This window comes from Dryobates pubescens, chromosome 24 (genome assembly GCF_014839835.1).
Source record: "Dryobates pubescens isolate bDryPub1 chromosome 24, bDryPub1.pri, whole genome shotgun sequence".
In the NCBI taxonomy this organism is placed as follows: domain Eukaryota; kingdom Metazoa; phylum Chordata; class Aves; order Piciformes; family Picidae; genus Dryobates; species Dryobates pubescens.
The window spans coordinates 3,351,797-3,377,261 of record NC_071635.1 but is presented as its reverse complement, the minus strand read 5'-3'; the positions used below and the strand labels follow the sequence as shown (position 1 = coordinate 3,377,261).

The 25,465-nt window shown below is 54.8% G+C and overlaps 1 protein-coding gene across 1 annotated transcript in view; it reads right to left on the bottom strand.

Annotated features, from left to right (window-relative positions):
- The window catches only part of FRAS1 (Fraser extracellular matrix complex subunit 1), a 143,571-nt gene that overhangs the window by 7,814 nt on the left and 110,292 nt on the right, over window positions 1-25,465 (bottom strand). The window contains exons 43-66 of the mRNA XM_054172504.1: window positions 25,174-25,370; window positions 23,974-24,127; window positions 23,380-23,640; window positions 23,086-23,274; window positions 22,177-22,296; window positions 21,703-21,882; window positions 19,356-19,480; window positions 18,354-18,494; window positions 16,674-16,904; window positions 15,986-16,099; window positions 15,424-15,574; window positions 14,182-14,341; window positions 13,318-13,474; window positions 11,299-11,545; window positions 10,445-10,789; window positions 10,003-10,163; window positions 9,469-9,616; window positions 7,646-7,851; window positions 6,665-6,821; window positions 5,830-6,030; window positions 4,807-4,994; window positions 3,981-4,256; window positions 2,582-2,814; window positions 1,786-1,946 (exon numbers count right to left, since the gene is read on the bottom strand). Of these exons, the coding sequence (XP_054028479.1) occupies window positions 1,786-1,946; window positions 2,582-2,814; window positions 3,981-4,256; window positions 4,807-4,994; window positions 5,830-6,030; window positions 6,665-6,821; window positions 7,646-7,851; window positions 9,469-9,616; window positions 10,003-10,163; window positions 10,445-10,789; window positions 11,299-11,545; window positions 13,318-13,474; window positions 14,182-14,341; window positions 15,424-15,574; window positions 15,986-16,099; window positions 16,674-16,904; window positions 18,354-18,494; window positions 19,356-19,480; window positions 21,703-21,882; window positions 22,177-22,296; window positions 23,086-23,274; window positions 23,380-23,640; window positions 23,974-24,127; window positions 25,174-25,370 (4,503 nt within the window). The remainder of the gene's footprint in view (window positions 1-1,785; window positions 1,947-2,581; window positions 2,815-3,980; window positions 4,257-4,806; window positions 4,995-5,829; window positions 6,031-6,664; window positions 6,822-7,645; window positions 7,852-9,468; window positions 9,617-10,002; window positions 10,164-10,444; window positions 10,790-11,298; window positions 11,546-13,317; window positions 13,475-14,181; window positions 14,342-15,423; window positions 15,575-15,985; window positions 16,100-16,673; window positions 16,905-18,353; window positions 18,495-19,355; window positions 19,481-21,702; window positions 21,883-22,176; window positions 22,297-23,085; window positions 23,275-23,379; window positions 23,641-23,973; window positions 24,128-25,173; window positions 25,371-25,465) is intronic.

Sequence of the window (25,465 nt, the reverse complement as noted above, 5' to 3'; positions counted from 1 at the left end):
GGTCCCATCTTCACTCACCTAAGAGACTTTTACTCTATTAGGGACCCAACAGGCTCCTCTACCTTCCTATCTCCACCTACCCAATGTGCTGCTCCTCTACCTTCCCCATCTCCACCTACCCACTGTGCTGCTCCTCTACCTTCCCCATCTCCACCTACCCACTGTGCTGCTCCTCTACCTTCCTATCTCCACCTACCCACTGTGCTGCTCCTCTACCTTCCTATCTCCACCTACCCACTGTGCTGCTCCTCTATCTTCCCCATCTCCACCTACCCACTGTGCTGCTCCTCTACCTTCCTATCTCCACCTACCCACTGTGCTGCTCCTCTACCTTCCTATCTCCACCTACCCACTGTGCTGCTCCTCTACCTTCCTATCTCCACCTACCCATTGTGCTGCTCCTCTACCTTCCTATCTCCACCTATCCACTGTGCTGCTCCTCTACCTTCCCCATCTCCACCTACCCACTGTGCTGCTCCTCTACCTTCCCCATCTCCACCTACCCACTGTGCTGCTCCTCTACCTTCTCTATCTCCACCTACCCACTGTGCTGCTCCTCTACCTTCTCTATCTCCACCTACCCACTGTGCTGCTCCTCTACCTTCCTATCTCCACCTACCCACTGTGCTGCTCCTCTACCTTCCTATCTCCACCTATCCACTGTGCTGCTCCTCTACCTTCCCCATCTCCACCTACCCACTGTGCTGCTCCTCTACCTTCCTATCTCCACCTACCCACTGTGCTGCTCCTCTACCTTCCTATCTCCACCTACCCAATGTGCTGCTCCTCTACCTTCCTATCTCCACCTACCCAATGTGCTGCTCCTCTACCTTCCTATCTCCACCTACCCACTGTGCTGCTCCTCTACCTTCCTATCTCCACCTACCCACTGTGCTGCTCCTCTACCTTCCTATCTCCACCTACCCACTGTGCTGCTCCTCTACCTTCCTATCTCCACCTATCCACTGTGCTGCTCCTCTACCTTCCCCATCTCCACCTACCCACTGTGCTGCTCCTCTACCTTCTCTATCTCCACCTACCCACTGTGCTGCTCCTCTACCTTCCTATCTCCACCTACCCACTGTGCTGCTCCTCTACCTTCCTATCTCCACCTATCCAATGTGCTGCTCCTCTACCTTCCCCATCTCCACCTACCCACTGTGCTCCTCTACCTTCCCCATCTCCACCTACCCACTGTGCTCCTCTACCTTCCCCATCTCCACCTACCCACTGTGCTCCTCTACCTTCCCCATCTCCACCTACCCACTGTGCTCCTCTCCCTCCTCTGTCCTAAAGGTCAAACTCAACATACAGAGGGCTGCACAGGGAAAAATGTTACAGGCATGGGGCAAGGATCCTACAAAGCAAATGTTGAACCTATTGATTAAAGGCTGAAGTTCCACTTTCAGAAGCACAGAACAGTTTGAGTATGAAGTGAACAGAATTCCAGCACCTGAAGAGCTGTTGGACAATGAAGTACCACAATCCCCTGCCCACCATGGAATGAGCATGGAGCACGAGAGGGGTCAGGCGTTGGAAGAGGATGCCCAGGGGGGTGGTGGAGCCACCCTGGAGGTGTTCAAGAAAGGTGTGGCCATGGCACTTTGGGTGAAGGTTTGATGGCCACAGTGGGTGCTGGGTTGCTGGTTGGACTGATGATCTTGGGAGGGCTTTTCCAATCTTCATGATTCTATGTTAAGAGCCCAGAGCCTCCTACTCTGCATTTCTTTCCTGGCTTCTCCCTACCACCGAGGCCAAGGAGCAAAGGCTGCCTCTGAAGGTTACCTGAGATGCCTCTGAGGTCCCTGCTGGTGACCAGGTTTGAGCAGACATGCTGGTGCCTGTAGATGGACTCTGAGAGGAGGAAGTGCAGGTTGTGCAGGGGCAGGGTGGAGATGAGCGGCAGCATTCCGTCCTGATGGGGGATCTGCACCGAGATGTGGATTCTGGAACAGAGACTGCCTTCAGACAGCAGCAACAAGCAGCCCTGGCAGCCAGGAGAGCCTCAGGCAGCACTCCACAGCCCAGCCTGGGTGAGCCTGCCAGGGGCAGCCTGATCTTTAGTTTCCACCAGATGTCTCCATCTACACATCTTGAGCTGTGAAAGCTCTCCACCAGGAGAGCTTTCCTGAGGGGAAGGGCAGCCCCTCAGCAGAGCAGGGTGTGAGGAGTTTGGGAGCACTGCCCTGAGCACTCTGCATTGCTCAAGAGTGGACACTGCCTGGAAGGATGTGCTTTCAGGCACAAGTTCTCCTCTTGTGCTGAGCCAGCTCTGTAGCTCCAAGGAAGGACTTTTGGCAAGGGCTTGTAGTGACAGGATGAGGGGCAGTGGCTTTGAGCTGGGAGAGTGGAGACTGGGGAGAAAAGTCCTGAGTGAGGGTGGGGAGGCACTGGCACAGGTTGCTCATGAAGGTTGTGGATGTCCCCTCCCTGGAGGTGTTCAAGGCCAGGCTGGATGAGGCCTTGAGCAAGCTGGGCTGGTGGGAGGTGTCCCTGCCCATGGCAGGGGGGTTGGAACTGGGTGATCTTGAAGGTCCCTTCCAGCCCAAGCCACTGCAGGGTTCCTTCTGCCAGCCCATACCTGTTGGGATGCTCCTTGTGCTTGACATCCAAGTACTTCAGCGTGGCGATGAAGGACTGTGCCTGGAAGCCTCGGGCCGTCCCTGCCACCACGGGGGTGTGACAGATGGCACTGTCTGTGCCTATGGTAACCACATTGCTCCTCAGGGGGGTCCCCACGTGGCCAGCCTTGTCCACAGCCTTGGCCACGCAGCGCAGGTGGAAGCGGCGGCTGAAGTAAATGCTGTCCAGCACCTGCGGGGAGCCAGCAGGGACAAGAGCAGCGCTGCTGTGGCAGTGCCCAGGCAGCAACATCACTTTGCCCTCCTGTTCTGGGGCAGCAGCGGGGGGGGAACACCAAAATGCACACCAGGGGCATGGGCCATGAAGCTGTGATTGACCTCTTGGTTGACTTCTTGGTTCCCTAAGCTGCAGGAGATGCTTGTTGGTGCTTTAGAGCTTCCATACTCTGCCCACATAATGAAGGGAGGAGAAGAGGCAGCCCAAGCTGGTCTGATCTGCCAGGCTCCATCTGTCTCCTGCCACCAGCCTTTACTGAAGTGTCTGAGTGTTCACAGCTACTTCCCCCATCAGCAGGGGTGCTTTCAGGAGGCTCCAGATGAACAGGGCTGTTTGCTGAAGCTCAATCCCCTCCCAAGAAGCACCCAGATGTCTCAGGGCAGATCCCAAAGCTGAGGAGGCTTTTAGGTTTCAATCTCTGTGAAACTCCAGAGTGCACTACCCACCACAAATGTCTCATCTGAGTAGGCATGGTCTAAAAGTCACACCTGGATGCCTGAGAAAGGCTGAGATGTGATGGCTGGGAGCACCTGGAAAAGCCCCCAGAGGAAAACATCCTGTCTGTGGGGCAGGATGTGAAAAGCCCAGGGACAGAGAGGTCTCAGGCCACACATGGAGCAGTGCAGCAAAAGCAATCACAGAATCATAGAACTCTAACTCTACCAAGGCTGGGGCTAAACCATGGCCCTCAGCAGCACATCTCTGCCTCTTTCAAACACCTCCAGGGATGGGGATTCAAGCCCCTCCCTGGGCAGCCTGTGTCAGTCTCTGAGAACCTTCTCAGGGAAGAATTTTCTGCTCATATCCAACCTAAACCTCCCCTGGTGCAACTTGAGGCCATTTCCTCTCATCCTTCAGGACTGCCTGAAGGAACAGCAGTGCAGAACTTGAGCTGCATCTCCTTCCTGCAGCGTGGACAGGATGGAATGGAAGCAGGCAGCCAGCCCCTGCTCACACAGGCCCCACCAACGTGCTGAGCTCCTGTCCAGCCACAGCCACTTTTTCCAGGTGGAGGGACACAACCAAATGTCAGATGTGGGTGATCACAGCCTGCCAGAGCTGCCCCAAGCCCTCTCTGACTGGCAGCAGGTGCTCCTGCAGCTCTGCTGTGCTGGTTGTACCTTGTGGTTGACACTGGTGAAGGGAGTGCTGTCAGTGATGGTTTCAAAAGGGGACCTGGCTCCGCTGCCGTCCGTGGGGGCTGCTACTTCCCAGCTGAACTGTATGGAGGACTGGTTGATGCCAGCCTCGCTGCAGCGCTCCCTCATCACCGGGTACTTGGGGAAGTGAGGGTCACAGGGAGTCACACAGATGAGTGGGTAGCCTGGGGAGGGGGATTTCTTAGCACCATCCTTGGTCACTTCTTCCACCCGGTCGTAATCAGCCAGGGTGACAACCTGCATGGGTGGGAGAGAGCAGCGTTCACCTGGGGCTGAGGGAAGGAGCAGCAAGGGCAATCACAGGATGGAATCACAGGATGCAGCTGGCTGGGAAGGACCCTCAAAGGTCATCTTGTCCAACCACCCTGCACTCAGCAGGGACATCTCCAACTACACCAGGTTGCTGAGGGCCACATCAAGTTTGACCTTGAATGCCTTGGGGGGTGGGGCCTCCACCTCATCTCACAGAATCATTAGGGTTGGAAAAGACCTCTAAGACCATCAGGTCCAACCCAACATCTCCATCACCATGTCCCAAAGTGCCACACTCTGCTTTCTGAACACCTCCAAGGATGGTGACTCCACCACCTCCCTGGGTAGCCTGTTCCAATGCCCCACCATCTCTGGGCAAGCTGTGCCAGTATTCCACTGTGCTCATTGTGAAGAACTTCCTCCCAGTCCTTCCCACAGCCTCCCTCACTCCAACTCTTCATTTCTGAAGCCCCCCTGAGGCCTCCAGCCTGTACTCGATGGGCACCAACCTCATCCCCTGCCACAGGCAACTTACCACAGGTGGTGCTGGTAGAATCAGGCTCCCTGCAGCCTCCTGGTCCAAAATAGTCACTGTGGCAGTGCTGGTGTCTCCAAGAACAGCTTCCACAGGGTCATCAGGACCCAGCACCACAGAAAAGGACTCGTGCCACTCGCGGTCTTCATTGGACATGATCTCCACCTTGAATATGATGTGGTTCACACCTGTGAGAGGAGATGCAAGAGAAGCAGAGAGAACTCCATGCCTCATCAGATGTTGCTCTGAACTTCTCCTAAGAGCCCTGCACAGCTGGTCCAGGGTCTGGCCACTGAAGCACCATAATAATTTCGTTTCCACTCATTGCTGCTAAGAGCTTAGCCTCATCCACACAGGAGTTTGCTCTCCACAAAGCTCCAGCTCTGACAACTGATCCAGCTGGGCAGGTGACAGATTTGCTAGCAGAGGCCACCTGAGCAAATGGCTGTTGTCTACCAGCTGTCTGTGGCCTAAATCCATCCTTCAAAGGTCATCCCTACCCCTGCTTGTTCTCTCAGACCAGTCTGCACAACTGCTTGGTGAGGGCATCTTGGTCCAGTAACGTGGTCTGAGCTGTGGCACTGCATCCTGAAAGCTCTTTGCTGAGCCTCACATCTTCTGAAGACCAAGTGGCCTCACTCTCACCTGCCAGGTGCCAGTGCTCCTTTCTTGGATACTTCCAGGGTGGGTGGCAGGAGGATGGCAGCAGGCTTTGTTCAGTGTGCCCAGTGACAGGACAAGGGGCAGTGGGCACAAACATGACCATAAGAAGTTCCATCTAAGCTTGAGAGGAACTTCTTTAAGGGTGCTGGAGCCCTGGAGCAGGCTGCCCAGAGAGGTGGTGGAGCCTCCATCTCTGGAGACATTCCAAACCTGTCTAGACATGTTCCTTTGTGACCTGCCCTAGGTGATCCTGCTCTGGCAAGGGGGTTGGACTGGATGACCTCCAGAGGTCCCTTCCCAACCCCTACCATTCTGTGGTCATGCCACCACCTCCACCCTTCCCCTCCAAGGCCCCTTTACCTGGGCTGAACTTGAGCATCCTGCTCTTGGGGTAGTAGTCCAGGCCAGCCTGGGCGGAGCCGTCGCGGGTGCTGCAGCGCACTTTGGAGGTCCTGTTCTGGTCTCCTCTCCTGACCACCCTCATGTTTAACACTGCGACGCCCTCGGGGCCGGCCGGCTCCCGCACTTGGTAGGCTGCTTCTTCAAACTCAATGGTGGGCGCTGGAGAGAGTGAGGAAAAGAGGCCCAGCTTTGCACACCAGCTGCCTGGGTGCAGGGCAAGAGCTTGCAGCCCTTCAGCTAAGCTCCCCTCCGTGTAGCCTCTACCTGCACATCTTCAGAGCAAGGAGCTCCTCAAAGCAGGAGGCAGCTCTGAGGGTTGGATGTGAGTTAGGGCAAGAGGTGGAGCAAAACCCAGCTTGTGTTTTGGGGTTGCAGAGAACTGGAAATGATTCTCCCACCTCCTGTTTCCCACTCATCACCACAGCTTCAAACCCATGTGAGGGTGCTACAGCCCCCATTGGTCACACCAGGGAGACCTGGCACTCCTCTTCTTCCCCACAGCTCTCTCCAGGCTGTGGCACAGTGAAGGGAAGCCAACATCTCCCAAGGGAAGCACAGCAACTCCCTGTGCAACTGCAGGAGAGTGGGAAATGGGACAAGTGGTGAGTTCAGGCCACTGTTACTCAATCCCTCCCACTTAAGATCAGCCTGCACCACATCAGTGACCTGCCCCATGGAGCTGGGACCATTCAGTGTGTGCTGAATTAAACTGCAGACTTAGTGAGATGGTGGTGGCTACCTTGGAACTACATCCCATGCCACAACCACATCCTTGCTGAGCATCCTCTCTTACCATCCTCATCGTTGGTGACAGTTATGGTTGCCACGTCCATCTTCCCAATCCTAGCTCCACTCCAATGGTTTCCAAGTGGGCTACCAAGGTAGACCTGGAAGTGCTCTTCTGGCTCAAAGGCAGAGTCATCACTGATATAAACACTGCAGTTCTTCACCTAAAGCCAAGGAAGCAGGAGAAACCAGCAAGAGTTCATCAACCCAATGTACCCACTAAGGGCAACAGGGCACTTCACTACCTGGAGCTTAACAGCTGAGTATTGTCCACCCTGGAGGAAACCCTTCTGGTTTCAAGGATGCTAGGAAGAAGTTCTTCAGAGCAAGAGAGATTGGCCATTGGAATGTGCTGCCCAGGGAGGTGGTGGAGACACCATCCCTGGAGGTGTTTAGGAAGACACTGGGTGAGGCACTTGGTGCCATGGTTTAGTTGATCAGATGGTGTTGGGTGAGAGGTTGGACTGGATGATCTCAAAGGTCTTTTCCAACCTGGTCAAGTCAATTCAATTCAATTCAATTCAATTCAATTCAATTCAATTCAATTCAATTCAATTCAATTCAATTCAATTCAGTTCTACTTCAGTGTGGACAAACCACACAGCTTCATGACCAGAGACATCTGCTTCACCAAACCAAGAGCTCCCTGCTCCAACCCTGAATCCTGCTGCCAGAGGATTTGCATTTCATGTCTGAACCAGTTTTGTCACAGGAACATAGAATGGTTTGGGTTGGAAAAGCCTTCTAAGACCATTGAGTCCAGTCCTCAACCTAAGACCACCATGGCCATTAAACCATGTCCCAAAGTGCCTTATCCACAGGATACAAACAATCCCTTCAGAGTCCTATTTCCAGGACCAGAAGAATCTGTGACATTAAGCAGCTCTGAAACCTCTTTGGGCAGCCTCTGACAAGGCAGAGTCAAGGAGGAGCTCCAAACCTCTCCCTCAGTGGTTCTTCCTTCTCCCCATATCCATGTCCAGCTCACCTTCTCCCCTTTCAAGAAGGTGATTCGAGACTCTTCTGCATTCCTCCTCTCCTCAAAGTCTTCCATGACCTCCGCTGTCTGGCTCTGGGTGTAGCACCTGACGGAGGACTCATAGCTCAGGTCCCCGGTGCGGGAGATGGGGATGTGCAGAGTGCCCTCCTTCTCCTTCACCCTGTATGTGTCCCTGGTGAACTGCATGCTTGGGACTGCAGGGGGAATAAGAAGAGTCCAGCAGTGTTGAAGCTCCACAGGGAGAATCACAGAATCACTGTGCTTGGAAGAAGTCTTCAAGACCATTGAGTGCAGCACTGCCAGGTCACCACCAAACCACAACCTTCAGCACCACATCTCCACAGCTTTTAAATCCCTCCAGGGATGGGGACTCCACCACTGCCCTGGACAGCCTGGTCCACAGGATCAGAGGATGCTAAGGATTGGAAGGGACCTCTGGAGATCATCAAGTCCAACACCCCCTGCCTCAGCAGGACCATAGAATCCAGCACAGGTCACACAGGAACACATCCAGATGGGGCTTGAAAATCTCCAGAGAAGGAGACTCCACAACCTCTCTGGGCAGCTGCTCCAGTGCTCTGTGACCCCCACAGTGAAGAAGTTCCTCCTCAGGTTGTGGTGGAGCCTCCTGTGCTGGAGTTCAGTGTCTCACAATCTTTTTGGTGCAGAAATTGTTTGTGCTATCCAACCTAAACCTCCCCTTGGCTCAGCTCGAGGCCATTACCCAAGTTGCTTGCAGCCAGAGAGAACTGCTGCATGAGTCCAGCAGCCAGGGAGGACACCAGCAGTGTCACTCTGCTGGTTCAAACAAGTGACCATCAACCCTCTGCAGAGCACAGGATCAGCAGACCCTGCAGCACCTGGTGAGAAGGCATCTCTCTGTCACCTAAGCCCAAGAGCTGATGAAACCTATTCCTTCCCTCTCATTTTGGTGCCCTTGCAAAGTGCTGGTGAACAAGATGGGGCTGGTGGTACTGTCAGGAGGAGATTAGATCAGGACTTGGCACTGAAGTGGAAGCTATGAGCCAAAGCTTTGTCCTCCTGTCTGTGGACAGGCACAGAACAAAGGGAGCAACCCCTCCAGGGTTAGATGACACAGCATGAGTTCTCCTCAGGCAAACCAACAGGAGAGACATGAAAACACAAGAGAAAGCAAAGATGGAGGGAGACCTTCTCATGTGGTATGGGGGGCTTCAGCTCACAGCATGAAACTGAGCTGTGAGCAGAGCAAGGCTGCAAGTGAGGGAAATTCATTCTGCACTTCTGAAGACTCCAAGCTCTTGGGGACAGTGAAGGATGGAATGAAACAGTGCAGGATGGGAGGATCTGAGCTTGGAGTGAGGTGGGGGTTGGTCTCTTCACCCCTGCAACAAGTAGCAGGACAAGAGGAAATTGCACCAGAGGAGGTTCAGGTTGGGTATGAGGAAAATTTCCTTCCCAGCAAGGGTTCTCAGGCACTGGAAGAGGCTGCCCAGGGAGGTGGTGGAGTCCCCATGCCTGGAGGGATTTCAAAGAGTTGTGCTGAGGGACCTGGTTTGGTGGCAGTGACTTAGCAGCAGTGGTGGGAGCTACAGGCAAGTGGTTGGGCTTGACAACCTCAAAGGCCTTTTCCAACCCCAGCAGAGCCCAGGAAAAGAGGTTAAACCCAACCTAGAAATGAACCCAGCTCGGATTAGCCTTCTGCTGTGTGGAAGTGCTAGGGAAGAGGCTAGGATGGACTGGAGAGAGCTGCCATGGATAGTTTAGAATCCTAGAATGGGTTGGGTTGGCAGGGACTCCCAGTCCTGCTGCCATGAGCAGGGCCAACTTACCGTCTTGGAAGATGTCATTAATGGCCACGATTGCCTGGAAGGGCTTGGCCAGCTCCGCTCCTTGGGGTGAGCTGAGGTAAACCACAAAGGTCTCCAGCCCTTCTATCACTGGGTACTGTGCATCATCCAGGATGGTCAGGGTGCACACCTGGAAGGAGAGCAGAAGTCCCGCTTTCAGAGCTGTCATCCTTCCTTCCCTGCACTCCCATCTGGGGAGGCTAATGGGAAGTCCTTCTGTCAGGCCTCTTCTTATTTCCTTAATCCATGGAAACCACATTCTAGAGAAAGCCAAAGTATCACTTCAGAGAGCAGGCAGCCATCCTCATCCTGGGAGAGGGGGACTGACCCAATCTTCTGTGGCTGCAGTGCTGGTCAGATGTCAGTCAGTGCCTACCACACCCATCAGCAATCCTCAGATGGCCCTCAGAGGGTCTTCAAAACAGAGAGCTGGCAAGCACAGAGAGTGCCCCCAAGGAAGAGAGAGAAGCGTCTCCAGACACAGCAGACTCATCAGGGGGCAAAGTGGCTCCTCACCTCCTCTGTTTTGCCTGGCCTGAACTCTATCTTCCTGGAGCTGGGGACATAGTCAACCCCTGGGCTGGCAGATGGAGGGTCTGAGGTGCGAGTGGCACACCACACCGAGGTGGGGCTGGAGAGGTCAGGGCCTTGCCGCAGCACCGGAATCTCAATGGTTCCTGCGTCGCCAGTCGCAGAGGAGAGAGGACCAAGATGAGAAAGCAGCCACAAACCACCAACCCACCACTCTCCCTGCCCTCTCCACCCCTCCTGCACCCAGCACAGGGGGAGAACCAGCCCCCAGCCTTCCCTACAGGGGCAGAGGCAACAACAAAAGCCCTCTGCAGGCCTGCTGCTGTGCCCCACCTCGCTCCTTCCGGCGCTGCGCTCGGTGAAAGGCCATCGGCTGTCACGGTGAGCGCCCCAGAGCGGCCCTGGGGAGGGCCCTGCTGCTGCTCACCTGCAGCCTCGCTGACGGTGAGGGTGGCATTGCCCAGGAACACCAGGGAGGCGTCGTTGGGGCCGGCGATGAAGACGCTGGCGGAGGCGCGGCTGCCGACGCGGGCGTTGGCCGAGGGGTCGGCCAGCACCACCTCAAACTCCTCCTCCTCCTCATATTCACTGTCATCCACCAGCAGCACGTCACAGGTGGCCCTGGTGACACCCGGGCCCAGCACGATGCGGCTGTCCTCCGCCAGCCCCCGGGACTTGAAGTCGGAGCCGGATTCCAGCACGGACAGGCTGCTCCCCTTGGCTGACTTGGGGACGGTGTAGCAGATGGCAGACACTGTGCTGCTGGTGTCCCCTGAAACACAGCAGCCAACAGAAGAGGAGGCTCAGGGGACACCTTCCTGCTCTCTACAGCTACCTGAAGGGAGGCTGTAGCCAGGTGGGGGTTGGTCTCTTCTCCCAGGCACCCAGCACCAGAACAAGAGGACACAGTCTCAAGCTGTGCCAGGGGAGGTTTAGGCTGGAGGTGAGGAGAAAGTTCTTCCCAGCAAGTGTCATTGGCCCTTGGGATGTGCTGCCCAGGCAGGTGGTGGAGTCACCATCCCTGGAGGTGTTCAAAAAAGGACTGGATGTGGCACTTGGAGCCATGGTTTACTTAGTCAGGAGGTGTTGGGTGAGAGGTTGGACTTGATGATCTCTGAGGTCTTTTCCAACCTTACTGATTCTATGATTCTAGGAGACCAGCCCTACCTCGCTCCAACCTCCTTTCAGGGAGCTGGAGATGGCGAGAAGGGCTCCCCTCGGTTCCTGCAGCTCTGCCTCCCCCACAAAGGACAGGGCATTGTTCTGCCCCCTCCAGCCCACCTTGCCTCTCCACAGGAGCAGAGAGGAGGCCAGTGCTCTCGCTGACATGGAAGGTCTTCCTGTCAAACTGCAGGGTGGGCTCGTCCTCCCTGTCGGTGATGGTGACGGTGGCCCGGCTGACGTTCCCCAGCAGGGCGTAGGCTGGCATGCTCAGCTCCACCGTGAAGCTCTCCCTGCTCTCAAAGATGTTGTCATCATTGATGGTGATGGTGCAGGCCTTGGTCTCTTCCCTCTCCTCAAACTGCACCTGGAAGGCAGCAAGTGGGCTGATCACAGAATCATAGAATGCTAGGGGCTGGAAGGGACCTCTGGAGATCACTGAGTCCAACCCCCCTGCCAGAGCAGGGTCACCCAGGGCAGGTCACACAGGAACACATCCAGGTGGGGCTTGAAAGACTCCAGAGAAGACTCCACAACCTCTCTGGGCAGCCTGCCCCAGGGCTCCAGCACCCTCACACCAAAGAATTTTCTCCTCATGTTGAGGCAGAACTTCCTGGGTTCCAATTTGTGTCCACTGCCCCTTGTCCTGTCACAGGACACCGCTGAAAAGAGCATCATGCCCCCTCAGCATGTCCTGCTCCCCCCAGCACCGCTCCTGCACCCAGCAGTCTACTGCAGACAATGACCCCCAGCCATCCCCACCAGGGCAGGGGGAAACATCAGACCCCAACCTCAGTCAAAGATCAGTGGGAGGCCCTCTTCTGAAGGCAGCTAACCCACATCTTTCAGAAAGGAAACCCCCTTGTGTTTCCCCAGCTTTGATCAGGTCCTTCACCCAGCCTTGATGCCATGCATGGTAGAATCATAGAAGGGTCTGGGTTGGAATGGACCTCCAAAGGTCATCCAGTCTAACCCCCCCTACAGTAAGCAAGAGCATCCTCAACTGGAGCAGGTTGCTCAGAGCTTTGCTGAGCCTCACCTTGAATATCTCTGGGGATGGGGCCTCAGCCACCTCCCTGGGCAACCTGTTGCAGTGTTCCAGCAGCCTCATGGTGCAGAACCTGTCCCTCACATCCAATCTAAACCTGCCCTTCTCTAGTTTGAAGCTGTTGCCCCTTGCAGGCCTTTGCAAACAGTCCCTCTGCAGCCTTCTCATAGCTCCCTTCAGGTACTGGAAGGCTGCTCTAAGGTCTCCCTGGATCCTTCAACAACCCCATGCAGTGCTACAGGCTGGGGTCAGAGTGGCTGAGAGCAGCCGGGCAGAAAGGGACCTGGGGGTACTGGCTGATAGTAGGCTGAACATGAGTCAGCAGTGTACCCAGGTGGCCAAGAAGGCCAGTGGCATCCTGGCCTGCATCAGGAACAGTGTGGCCAGCAGGAGCAGGGAAGTCATTCTGCCCTGTGCTCAGCACTGGTTAGGCCACACCTTGAGTCCTGTGTCCAGTTCTGGGCCCCTCAATTTAAGAAGGACATTGAGACTCTTGAAGGTGTCCAGAGAAGGGCAACAAAGCTGGGGAGGGGTCTGGAGCACAGCCCTGGGAGGAGAGGCTGAGGGAGCTGGGGTTGCTTAGCCTGCAGAAGAGGAGGCTCAGGGGAGACCTTATTGCCCTCTACAACTACCTGAAGGGAGGCTGTAGCCAGGTGGGAGTTGGTCTCTTCTCCCAGGCAAGCAGCACCAGAACAAGAGGACACAGTCTGAAGCTGTGCCAGGGGAGGTTTAGGCTGGATGTAAGGAGGAGGTTCTTCACAGAAAGAGAGATTGGCCATGGGGATGTGCTGCCCAGGGAGGTGGTGGAGTCCCCATCCCTGGAGGTGTTTGAAAAGAGCCTGGATGAGGCACTTGGTGCCATGGTTGAGTTGATCAGATGGTGCTGGGTGAGAGGTTGGACTGGATGATCTCTGAGGTCTTTTCCAACCTGGTTAACTCCATTCTATTGCATGCTATGCTGTGCTGTGCTGTGCTGTGCTGTGCTTCTCCAGGCTGAAGAACCCCAGATGACAGAATGCATCATATGGGAAGGGACCTTCAGAGGTCCCCTTGTCCAGCCCCCGGCCCGCCCCGCACCGCTGCCGACCTACCTGCCCCGCATACTCGAGGTAGTCGCGCTCCGCCGGCGGCGGGCCGGCGCTGGCGGTGCCCGCCTGGGTGCGGCACAGGACGATGCTGTACTGGTTGAGGTTGCCCAGGCGCCGGACGGCCAGGCTCACCGACCCCGCGCTCTCCTGCACGCTGTAGCTGGGAACGCAGCAGGCACAGACAAACAAGAGCCTGAGGAGCAAGCTCAGGGTGTTTTGGGTTGGTCCTCAGCACCACAGCCCCGGGCTGACCGGTACAGGTGAGGGCTTGAGCTGCTGGAAGGCAGCTCTGTGGAGGAGCAGCTGGCAGTGCTGGTGGATAACACCTTCCCCGGGAGCCAGCAAGCTGCTCTTGTGGCCAAGAAGGCAAATGGGATCCTGGGCTTCATGGAGTGTGGCCAGCAGGTCAAGGGAGGCTCTCCTTCCCCTCTACTCTGCTCTGGTTGAGGCCACACCTGGAGTACTGGCTCCAGCTCTGGGTCCCCAGTTCAAGAGGGACAGGGCACTGCTGGAGAGAGTCCAAAGAAGGGCCATGAAGATGATGAAGGGACAGAAGCATCTCTCTTACAAAGAGAGGCTGAGAGACCTGGGGCTGTTTACTCTGGAGAAGACTGGGAGGGGATCTTCTCAATGCACAAAATATCTGAAGGGTGGAGGTCATGAGGATGGGGCCAAACTTTTCAGTGGTGGCCAGTGATAGGACAAGGGGCAATGAGAACAAACTAGAACCCAGGAGTTTTCACTTGAACCTAAGGGGCTCTTTGAGAGTGAAGGAGCACTGGGCCAGGCTGCCCAGAGAGGTTGTGGAGTCTCCTTCTCTGGAGACCCCACCTGCCAGAAGAGTGCTGTAAACCCCATGCCATTTACCTGGTGTGTGTAAAGCTGAGGAGAGACCACTGGACATGGAAGGTGTTGCCACTGACCACATTGGGCTTGCTGTCCTTCACTAGGAACTGAAAGCTGTCCCTGGTCTCCTGGACCTTCTCCTCATGCATCACATACCGGATGAGGCCCTGGTTCACATCCTCTGCAGGAGGAGACACCCAGTGAGACAACTCAGGCATTCCATGGCAGTGTGATAGACCAGCTTTAAGCTGGGAGAGGGGACATTGAGACTGGAGATCAGGATGACATTGCTGACAGTGAGGGTGGGGAGACACTGGCACAGGTTGCTCATGAAGGTTGTGGATGTCCCCTCCCTAGAGGTGTTCAAGGCCAGGTTGGATGAGGCCTTGAGCAAGCTGGGCTGGTAGGAGGTGTCCCTGCCCATGGCAGGAGGGTGGACCTGGATGAGCTTTAAGGTCCCTTCCAACCCAACCTATTCTGTGATCCTATGATCCTCATGATTTCAGGGTTGGGTTCTCCACACACCCTTTATGTTACAGCAGCTTTTCCACCTTCCTTGGTCTCACCTGTGGTGGAAGCCAGCCCTCAAGCTGTGACAAGACCTTCCCTTGCCTAGTGTCCACCCAGGGTGGCTCACACTTTGCAATAAGGCCAATTTAAAGTAGCTGTGATGAAATGCAAGACCCAGGAATTTGCCTGAGGAGCACATTTCAGCTCTGCTCCGTGACCTGCTGTGTCCTGGGAGAGCTCCTCCTCACTGCTGAGATGGTTCTGTGACCTTCTGCTCGAGAACACACATCTCCCAAGCTTCAGCCCTAAAATGGGACTCTTCCTTTATTTTTCCTTATTGCCCCTCTTTCTAACAGGCAGTTACTCCCTCACCTGCCCTGCAAGAAGTGAACTTCCCACAGGATGCTGACTCTGCCCTGCTGGCTAAACATCTACCAGACCTTGTGAGGATTAGATCCACAAGCAATGTCTACAAGCCCTCTTTGCTGTCCCATGTCATGTCCCCAGCTCTAGGAAGAACCTGGGTGTGGCACAGCAGAGGACTGCTGCAACCAGGCCAAAGCTCACTCCTTGCTTTTGAGACACCTTTGAGGTTTGCCCCTTGTCCTCTCCTCTCCCACCTTTCTTTATTCCCACCCCTACAAGTTTTCCTTACAAATTGAAGCAACTGAAGGAAAAAACCCAAAACAAACACCCCCCCCCCCCCAAAAACCCAAACCAAAACAGGCAATAAGCAGCAGCCCAACTCCATACCCTGTGTAAAGGTGGCCACAGCTGTCCCTGGGTTCAGCTTGTTCTCCACATAACCATTTCTGGGGCCAGTTGTTATCTCATAGATCAGCTGCTTGTCCTCTGTGTCAGGATCTGTGCTCAGCAATTCCTTCTTGGTGATAAGGTTGGTTGCCTGGATGAAAGCCAAACCAAAAGGGATGAAAGCTCTGGAGATCCAGCAGTGCAAATCTGATTGACTGCTCAACCTAAAAATAAATAGCCTGAAACAGCCCAACCATCCCCCTGTGCTCCATGAGGGACACCAACTAGAGGCTGCAAAAGCACAGAGCACACAAAGCAGACTTGAACTGCCAGATGCCCCCATGAGGTGCTTGACAGCACAGGAAGGATTCAAATCCTGCCTCACAGCTGCTTTGTAGCTAATGGAGCTGCAGGGGCAGGCATCCCCCAAGACACCTGCTGGGCACAGAGGGACACTTTGTTCTCTGTCAAGGTGCTGAAGGATCAGGATGCTCTCCTGCAAAGTTCTTCCTGCTGGAACAGCCTGAGAAACAACCTAAGCAGAAGCCAGGCAGGCTGTTACCTTGCCATCTGTGTACTCCAGCCACTGCAGACCCAGGTTGGTGACCACCCTGGGTGTCCCGTCGTCCACAGGGAGAACGTCCACTCGGAAGCGCTGCGGGGCTGCTGTCACCACCTGACAAAGGTTCAGAGACAGAGTCAGAGCTTCACCCACCACACCACCAGCTGCTGGGGTGAGGGACACACAGGGGCTGGAACACCAGGGAAGAGGCAAATGGCATCACCTAACTGAGACAACTGAAGGAGCCGGGGCTGTTAAGTTTGAAGAAGAGGAGGCTGAAGGGAGACCTCATTGCTCTCTACAACTACCTGAAGGGAGGTTGTGGAGAGGTTGGTGCTGGGCTCTTCTCACAGGTAATGAAGGACAGAACAAGAGGGAATGGCCTCAAAGTACAACAGGGTAAACTTAGACTGGACATTAGGAAAAATTCTTCAACAGCAAGAGTGGTCAGGCACGGGAACAGGCTGCCCAGGGAGCTGGTGGAGGTCTTTCAAGGTTGTTCAGCTGTGGTGCTTGGGGCTATGGTTTAGGGGTGAACTTTGTAGAGCAGGGTTAATGGTTGGACTTGATGGTCCAATGATTCTGTGTGAGAACATCCAGCCCTTCTCTCTGGTGGAGTGACAGGAGCTAAGCCTCCTCTCCTTCTACTAGCTATAGGCCTTCCTCCCACCCCCCCTCCTCCCCTTACCTTCTTTCCCCCCTCCTCCACGATGAAGAAGGGGTTGGTGCCATCCGAGACGGTGAAGGTGAAGCGGTCCCTGAGGGAGCTGCTGCCCCGGTGGCTGTAGCTGAGGCGGCTCTGGTAGATGTCAGCCATGGTGAAGGTGGTGGCGGGCAGGGGCTGCTGCCCACTGCCGCCGCTGCGCTCCAGCAGGCCGTGCCGCGGCGCCTGCACCACCCTGAACGTGATCCTCTCGGCCTGCCCCGGGAGCACAGAGGGGCAGAGCTGATGCTGAGCCCAGCACCTTCCAGCCCAAGGTGCCTGCAGAGGGCCTCCCTGCCCAGACAGCTCTCCTGGCAGTGTGTGAGACCAGGGGCCGGCACGCAGTGCCGCACGCTCAGCTCAGGCGCTCAGCCCTGCCCTGTCTTTGCTTCTCTTCTCAGGTTGGTATCTACCAAACAAGCCCAGGCAGGGAGAACCAAGAGTCATAGAATGGTAGGGCTTGCAACAGACCTATGGACTCATCCAGTCCAAGCCCCCTGCCAAAGGAGGGCCACCCAGGGCAGGTCACACAGGAACACATCCAGATGGGTCTTGAAGGACTCCAGAGGAGACTCCACAACCCCTCTGGACAACCTGCTCCAGGGCTCCAGCAGCCTCACACCAAAGAAGTTTCATGCTGAGGTGGAACGTCCTGGGTGCCAGTTTGTGTCTACTGCCCCTTGTCCTATCACAGGACACCACTGAGAAGAGCCTGACCCACCCTGCAGCTATTTATAAACACTGATGAGGTCCCCTCTCAGTTTTCTCCTCTCCAGACTAACCAGCCCCAGGTCTCTCAGCCTTTCCTCAGCAGAGATGTTTCACTCCCTTCAGCATTATCATAGTTTCTGCTGGACTCTCTCCAGTGGATCCCTGTCCTTTAACTGGGGAGCCCAGAACTGGACACGATGCTCCAGATGTGGTCTCAGTAGAGCAGAGGGGCAGGAGAGCCTCTCTTGACCTGCTGGCCACACTCTTCTTAATGCACCTCAGGATACATCACAGCAAATGTGGTGTGGCTGGTCTGAGACAGCTCCCACCTTTAAGACAACCCCTTGGGCACGGGAGCAGTCCCATGCTCTGCAGCCAGTCTAAGCAATGTGCCCCTTGTCACTTCTGTCAGGGTAGAAGCAGTGACAACCTTTGGGGCAGGACTTTTGGGTCAGGGCAGTGAGAGGCAGCCAGGAGCTCTCTCGCCACAGGGAAACTGCAGAGCAGTGAGGCAGAGCCAACGTGAGACCACTTAGGCTCTGGCCAACCCCAGGAGGAGGAAGAGGAAATGTGCTTTTCAACTGTGCTAGGTGGAAACTCAGAGTCAGGGTTGAGCATTAGCTCAGTTCACACCCACAGTAATCAGATAGAAGGTGACAGGGTGAGGATTAGCTCTGATCACAGCTTCCAGATGTTCTCCACACAGCTTTGTTGCTCCTGTGCCTGAGAGACATCCCAGACAGAGCCGCCCTGCAAGCTAGGGCTTGGCTTTGCTCAAACACTCATCTATTGAGACGCAAACTGGGCCTCCCACAAGCTGCTCTTTGATGTTGTGATCAGACAGGGGGAGATGACACTGGCTGTGATCTCTCTCTCTGAACACAAGCCCATTTTGCTGGTAGCCCAGATGTGCAGCAGCAGAGGGGGGAGAAGAATGGAGGTGTCCTGCCTTACCTCTGTGTCAGCATCTGTTGCTTTCAGCTCGAACTCTGTGATGGTTTTTCTCACACCTTCCTGAACTGTCATCCCCAGGCTTTGCACTACAGGTAAGGAATCATCCACGGGGTTGATGGTGATGTCAAATGTCTGGCTCACCTGCAACAGGAGGAAAAGCCTCTCTGGAACAATCAGTCTGTCAAGAGTGCAAGTCCAGTGCAACAGGAATGCTTTAAGGTGACCACAGTGATCCAGAGTTTGGATGATTCCATTCTGGCCTTGTCTTGTGAGTAATTTGAGCTTCTAAGATCACAGAGTCATGAAATGGGTTGGCTTGGAAAGGACCTTCAAGATCATCCAGTTCCAACCCCCCTGCCATGGGCAGGGTCACCTCCCACCAGCCCAGGGTGCTCAAGGCCTTGTATGAGCTTCCCCTGAACACCTCCAGGGGGGAGGCATCCACAGCCTCCCTGGGCAGCCTGTTCCAGTGTCTCACCACCCTCACTGTAAATGTGAACTTGACCTCTTCTAGTCCTGCTCACCAAGTTATTCTCCCTCTTTCTGTTTTACTTATGGACAGATTCAACAGATTGCTTCAGGTTAGAAGGGACCCTCAAAGGCCATCCTGTCCTACCCCCATGCAGTGAGCAACTAGATCAGGCCGCCCAAGACATCCACTTTTCCCTCCCTACTTTATCCCTCTCCCTCTATCTGCAGCTAGGATTTTTCTCTTTCAGATAGTAGGAAGGAGACATTTCTCAAGGGTCTGCCTGTGCTTCTGGGTACATTATGAGTGCACTGGATCAAAGCTGAGCTCCAGGAGCAACTGGTAACCAGATGAAAACCAGACACTGAAGTCTTGGTAAACTGGTCTCAGAAGGCTCCATCACAGGTGGCTCCTCCTTAGCCTTGCTCCTTCCCTGGGGTACAGAAGATCTCTCTCAGCAGTGGCAGTGGCTTGTTTCATTTTCTTTGATGTGTGCAACTGTGTCTCAGAAGCAAAAAATCCATGGGACCTACCTCATTGGTGCCATCAGACACAGAGAAGGTGAAGGCATCTGAGTGCTTCTCAATGTCACTGGTGTGGACGTACCGGATGCTACGAGAGGCCAGGTCTGCCTGGCTGAAGGAACTAATCCTCTTCCCTAGAGAAAAGAACAAGAGGGGAAAATGTACCACAGAAAGGTGAGGCAGGCAGCTGGACAGCCCAGGCAATGCTCCAGGCTTTGGTGGGGAGTGGCTGGAAAGGGATCTGGAGGGGCTGGTGGACAGCTGGCCAGCATGTGCCCTGGTAGCCAGCAAGGCTGACAGTATCCTGGCCTGAATCAGGAATGGTGTGACCAGCAGGACCAGGGCAGGGATTGTCCCCCTGGACTCAGCACTGGGGAGGCCACACCTTACATTCTGGGTTCAGTTTTGGGCCACTCACTCCAAGAAGAACATTGAGGGGCTGGAGCAGCTTCAGAGAAGGGCAACCAAACTGGAGAAGAGTCTGGAAAGCAGGGCTGGTGAGGAGCAGCTGAGGGAGCTGGGCTTGGTCAGCCTGGAGAGGAAGAGGCTGAGTGGAGACCTCATTGCTCCCTAGAGCTACCTGAAAGGAGGCTGGAGTGAAGCAGGGGTTGGTATCTTAAGCTACAAGTGATAGGGCAAGAGGAAATGGCCTCAAGCTGCGCCAGGGGAGGTTTAGGCTGGAGATGAGGAAGAATCCCTTTGCCGCAAGAGTGGTTAGGGGATGGAAGAGGCTGCCCAGGGAGGTGGTGGAGTCCCCATCTCTGGAGGGGTTCAAGAAATGTGTGGCCATGGCACTTTGGGGACATGGTTTAGGGGCAGGGTGGTGTTGGGTTGAAGGGTGAACTTGATCTTAGATGTCTCTTCCAACCTTAATGGGTCTGAGATATCCAGCTGTAAGCAGAGTCTTGGCTTGTTCTGCTCCAGCTCAGGCTGTACCATGAACCTCAGCTGAGCCAGGGCCTTAACTGGCATGGGGCCTCCTAAAAACTCTGCTCAACAACTTTGAGGTTCACCTGGTGGCCCCCTTTTTGCACAAAGACTGACACTTGAGTGATGGCCTCTCACACAGCCAGGACACCCTGCTGGGGATGAGCCTCCCAGAGCAGAAGGTGAGGAGAGGAATGGTGGATACAACACTTTGATTTTCACTGCTGGGCTGGACTGATCTAACCAGGGCATCACTGAGGGTGAGCAGAAGCTGTCCTGGCCTCACACCACCTTTCAAAAAGCTTTGCAGAGTCTCTGCTCTCTTTTCCCCTCCTGGTGCCCTTGCATTTAGAAGAGACAAAGCCCCATTTTCAGCACTGCCTCACAGTGACATCTTTACAGGTCATTAAGTGTGACACAGACACAAGAAGGTACCTGACAAGCACTTTAAAAAGCACTTGAGCTTGACAGTTTCACTGCTCTTAACAACAAAACCCTGACAAAAAAAGTTTCTCCCTGGTTTCTCACCTTAAATGGCTACTGACAGCTATTGGCCATGCTACAAAAGACCTGATAGAAAGAAATGAGCCCGAGCTGGCTGATTAGCCAAGGATTCCTCGGGGCTCATCAGCTTTGTGATCTCTTTTGAACACTCCACTGCTCTCTTCCTCAGGCTTAGGTCATTTAAATCACAGCATCATCACATTTTACTGAAACCCTTAATCCAGCTCTCTCAGGTCTCCAAGGCACAGGAGTCACTCCACTTTGTAACTCAGACCACACAAATAAAAGATATGACAAGATATGACAATTTCCTCTCAGCAGGGGGTTTGCAGCAGTGGCAAGCAAGACAAGGTTCCCATGAAGGATAAGCCCACCCAGAGGCTGAATAAATCCTGCCCTGTGATTAGCAGGTTGCCTTGCCTCCCTCCACTCTCCCCATTCTCCACCCCTCTGGGCTAATCACAGGCTCACAGGATGTTAGGGGTTGGAAGGGACCTCTGAAGATCATCAAGTCCAACCCCACTGCCAGAGCAGGACCACAGAATCCAGCACAGGTCACACAGGAACACATCCAGATGGGTCTTGAAAGTCTCCAGAGAAGAAGACTCCACAGCCTCTCTGGGCAGCCTGCTCCAGGGCTCTGTGACCCTCACAGAGAAGAAGCTCCTCCTCATGTTGAGGTGGAACCTCCTGTGTTGTAGTTTATACCCACTGCCCCTTGTCCTGTCCCAGGGCACAACTGTCCCTCTTGACACCCAGCCCTCAGATATTTATAAGCTGAGGGCTTTAATGATCTTTGGGTTTCTAACAGGAAACATAACTTTGTGCTGCTGCCTCCAAGCTTCCCCGCAGTCAATTCCTAAGGCTCAGAAGCTCTTCAGTGCTCTGCTGCTGGGAGTACCACCCCAAAACACCCCCTGCTAACCTGGGGAGGCCACATGCTCCAGGTGCCCCAGCTGGGGCTGCTTGGTGAGCCTGTAGTGGAGCTGGGGGGGCTCAGTGTCCTCATCAGTGGCAGAGAGCTGGAGGGTGGTGATGGTCTTTGCCGAGTTCTCATCCAAGACCAGCCCTTTGTTGGCAATGATGGAAGGGGGAAATCTGTTCTCTGAAAGGGTTAACAGACACAGCTGTGTCAGGAGACACTCACCTTGCTTCCCTTGCTGTTATTAAACACTTGTGCCCAAGCAAAAGACAACGTGCACACAAACACCTCCCAGACTGGCACTTCCAACCCTTTCTTAACATCTCAAAGGCAAACCTAGGAGGTATGGTCCAAACTTCAAAGGTCTTTTGAGTTAAGAGCCAAGAAAAACTGCATCTCAAGAGCTGCATCCCTCAAGTGGGATGGGGAACCTGAGCTCTGCAGCAAAGCAAACATCACTTCAGCCCCAGCTCTTACCTAACACACTGATATCAAAAACCTGCTCTGTCAGCTTGCTGCCCTCTGCATCCATCACATCGAAGGTGAAGGCAAAATTTCCACCAGGATCCCCTTTCCTGTGGCTGTACAGGACATGGCCTGCAGAGGAGGAGAGAAGAGGTGGTTTAGTACAGGCTGCATCACTGAGCTCTTAGTTTGGAACCAGGCTGGACTCCATGACCTTCAAGGCCCTTCCCAACCTACACAATGCACTGAGTCTGTTCTAGAAGCTGAGGGCTTTGGGACTTGTCTTGGACTCAGAGTTTATCACTTTGTGTTCTTTGTCTCCTGCTGAGAGAGCCTTTTAAACTTTGGCTTATTGATCCATGTTTCTGCTCTAACACACCAAACCTTATCATCTTTCCCTCTCCTTTCCCTGTTTCAAGTCATCTTCCTGCTCTCATAAAGGTCATGGAATCACAGAATATCCCAAGCTGGAAGAGACCCATAAGGATCACAGAGATCATTGTCATTGTTCCACAGTCACTGAGTCCACAATCATTGTACCACAATCATTGAGTCCAACCCCACTGCAAAGCAAGGACACCCAGGGCAGGTTACACAGGAACACATCCAAGTGGGGCTTGAAAGACTCCAGAGAAGGAGACTCCACAACCTCTCTGGGCAGCCTGCTCCAGCAACCTCACACCAAAGAAGTTTCTCCTCATGTTGAGGTGGAACCTCCTGGGTCCCAGTTTGTGTCCATTGCCCCTTGTCCTATCACAGGACACCATTGAGAAGAGCTTGGCCCCTTCTTCTTTCCCCCTACCCTGCAGGCATTTATGAACATTAAGAAGCTCTCCTCTCAGCCCAGCTCCCTGCTCTTCACAGGAGTACCTAAAGTGGCCACAAGTAACCTGCTGTGACTCCCTAAACCCAAAGACTTACCTTGGTTTATATCAGCCTGGGTGAAACTTTTGACAGGTCCCTTGACAGAGATCTGGGCTGGAGGATGAGTTTTGGTCAACTGCAGGTGGCCCACGCTGGGATCCCTCCTCATGACAAATCTAAGGGTCGTGTCATCTGAATAAATGGCTGCTGCTTTCAAGTGCTGGTCTGTGAGGCGTGCTGCAGAGCCTGCAGCAGAGAGAGAAAGCCCCCAGAGAGCTTCAGCCAAGCCAGCTAAGGGACCGGATTAGCCTGGACCATCTAGCAAGGCTATTCTGCTGCCTCCCCCCGTACCAGCTGGGAGCTGCAGGCCTCTGTTGACAGCTACGGTGGGTGGCTGCTTCTTTGGCAGCTGGGTGAAGAACTGCAGCCTCCCAGCCCGGGTGTGGAGTCCATCTGAGACGGAGAAGCCGAAGGCGTCGGCCTGGGCGGCGGCGCCGCGGGTGTAGGCGATCAGCCCCTCCAGCAGCTCCTGGTAGGTGAAGGAGGAGCCCAGGCCCAGCACGCGGCCCTGCGCCGGGGGCTCCGCAGCACTCTGCCTCCTGCGCAGCTCCCCTGATGGGTGACACAGAACCACACAGCTGGCAGGGCTGGAAGGGACCTCAAGGCTCAGTTCCAACCCCCCTGCCATGATCAGGGACACCTCGCACTAGATCAGGTTGCTCAGAGCCACATCCAGCCTGGCCTTAAAAACCTCCAGGGATGAGGCTTCCACCAGCTCCCTGGGCAACCTGTGCCAGTCTCTCACCACCCTCATGGGGAAGAACTTCTTCTTCTTGTTCCATTCCCCCCAGTCCTATCAGTCCCTGACAGCCTCAAAGGTCCCTGCCCAGCTTTCACATGCACAAAGACACTCCCTGCCACCACCCCCACCTCGTCAGGACTTACCATGCTCAGGACTTCTGGTAACCACGATGACAAGCTCACTGTTCTGGGTGTCCAAGTCCTGCAGGTTGAGGGAGCTGTTGGTGATGACCACAGCTGAGCCCTCACTCACTCTGACAGGCTCCAGCACCATCTCTGGGGGCTCATCGTTCTGCCTCTGCACAGGTCCCAAAGCACACAGTCAGAAAGGGGAAAGGACTGAGGGAGAAGACACCACTGAATGAAATACAAGCTCCCAGATTGTGGAACCATGGAATCAACTGGGTTGGAAGGGATCTCTGCAGGACATCTTGTCCAAATCCCCCCACCAGTCAGCAGAGACATCCTCAACCAGATCAGGCTGCCCAGGGCCACATCAAGTCTGACCTTGAATGTCTGCAGGGATGGGGTCTCAACCACATCCCTGGGCAACCTGTTCCAGTATTTCCCCACCCTCTCTGTGGAGAGCTTCCTCATGATGTTCAACCTAAATCTCCCCTGCTCCAGTTTCCCCTTGTTCTGTCACTCTAAGCCCTTCCAAACAGTCCCTCCCCAGCCTGCCTGCAGGTTCCCTTCAGATATTGGAATGTAGCTCCAAGGTCTTCCCAGAGTCCTCTTCTCTCCAGGCTGAACAACCCCAACTCCCTCAGCCTGTCTTTGTAGGAGAGGTGATCCAGCCCTCTGCTAACTTTTGCTATCTTCCTTTGGACTCTCTCCAGCAGGTCCATGTCCTTCTTGTGTTGAGTGCCCCAGAGCTGGACACAGCTCCAGGTGAGGTCACACCAGAGCAGAGCAGAGGGGCAGAATCCCCTCTCTTGAGCTGCTGGCTCCACATGGAGCTTAGGTGTTGGGAGCCAGGGATGGTGCCTGTGGATGTAGGTGGGTGCATGTTGGGAGAGATGGAATAAAACTTTTTCATTTGGTGCCTCCCAGCCCCATCACTGCTTTTCAGTGTTCCCCACCTGGGATCTGATTCACTTCTCTCCAGCAGAGCCATGAGTGCCCTCACCCAGCCTCTCCCTTCCCTGAGGCTGTGACCCAGAACTCTCTCTGCTGTCATAGATGAACACCTGCCTGTGCTAGGGGACGGAAGCACAGAGGAGGAAGGAAGCTCCTCCCAATCCCCTTCCCAGGCATCCCAAAGCAGTGAGCAAAGCCTGCACCTCAGAAGCCATGTGTCTGTGTGACAGGAGAGGGCTCCAGCAGCCAGAGAGCAGGAGGTACCTGGATGGTGATGTTGATGCTCTGCAGCTCAGAGTGGCTGAAGCCGTCGCTCACGTAGCAGCTGAAGCTGTCGCTCCTTGGCTCGATGCTTTCGTGCACGCTCTGGAAGTAGTAAATGCTGCCCTCCAGGAGGTCTTGAAGGGCAAAGGACGTGTCTGTGGGCACAGCAGACTCACTCTGTGGGCCAAAAGTCTCACCTGCAAACCAGAACAGCAGCAGTGAAGGGATGTGTCATTCCCCAAAGCCAAAAGCTTAGAAGAATGGGAGGTGGTGAAGGGTGCAGGAGGATGCT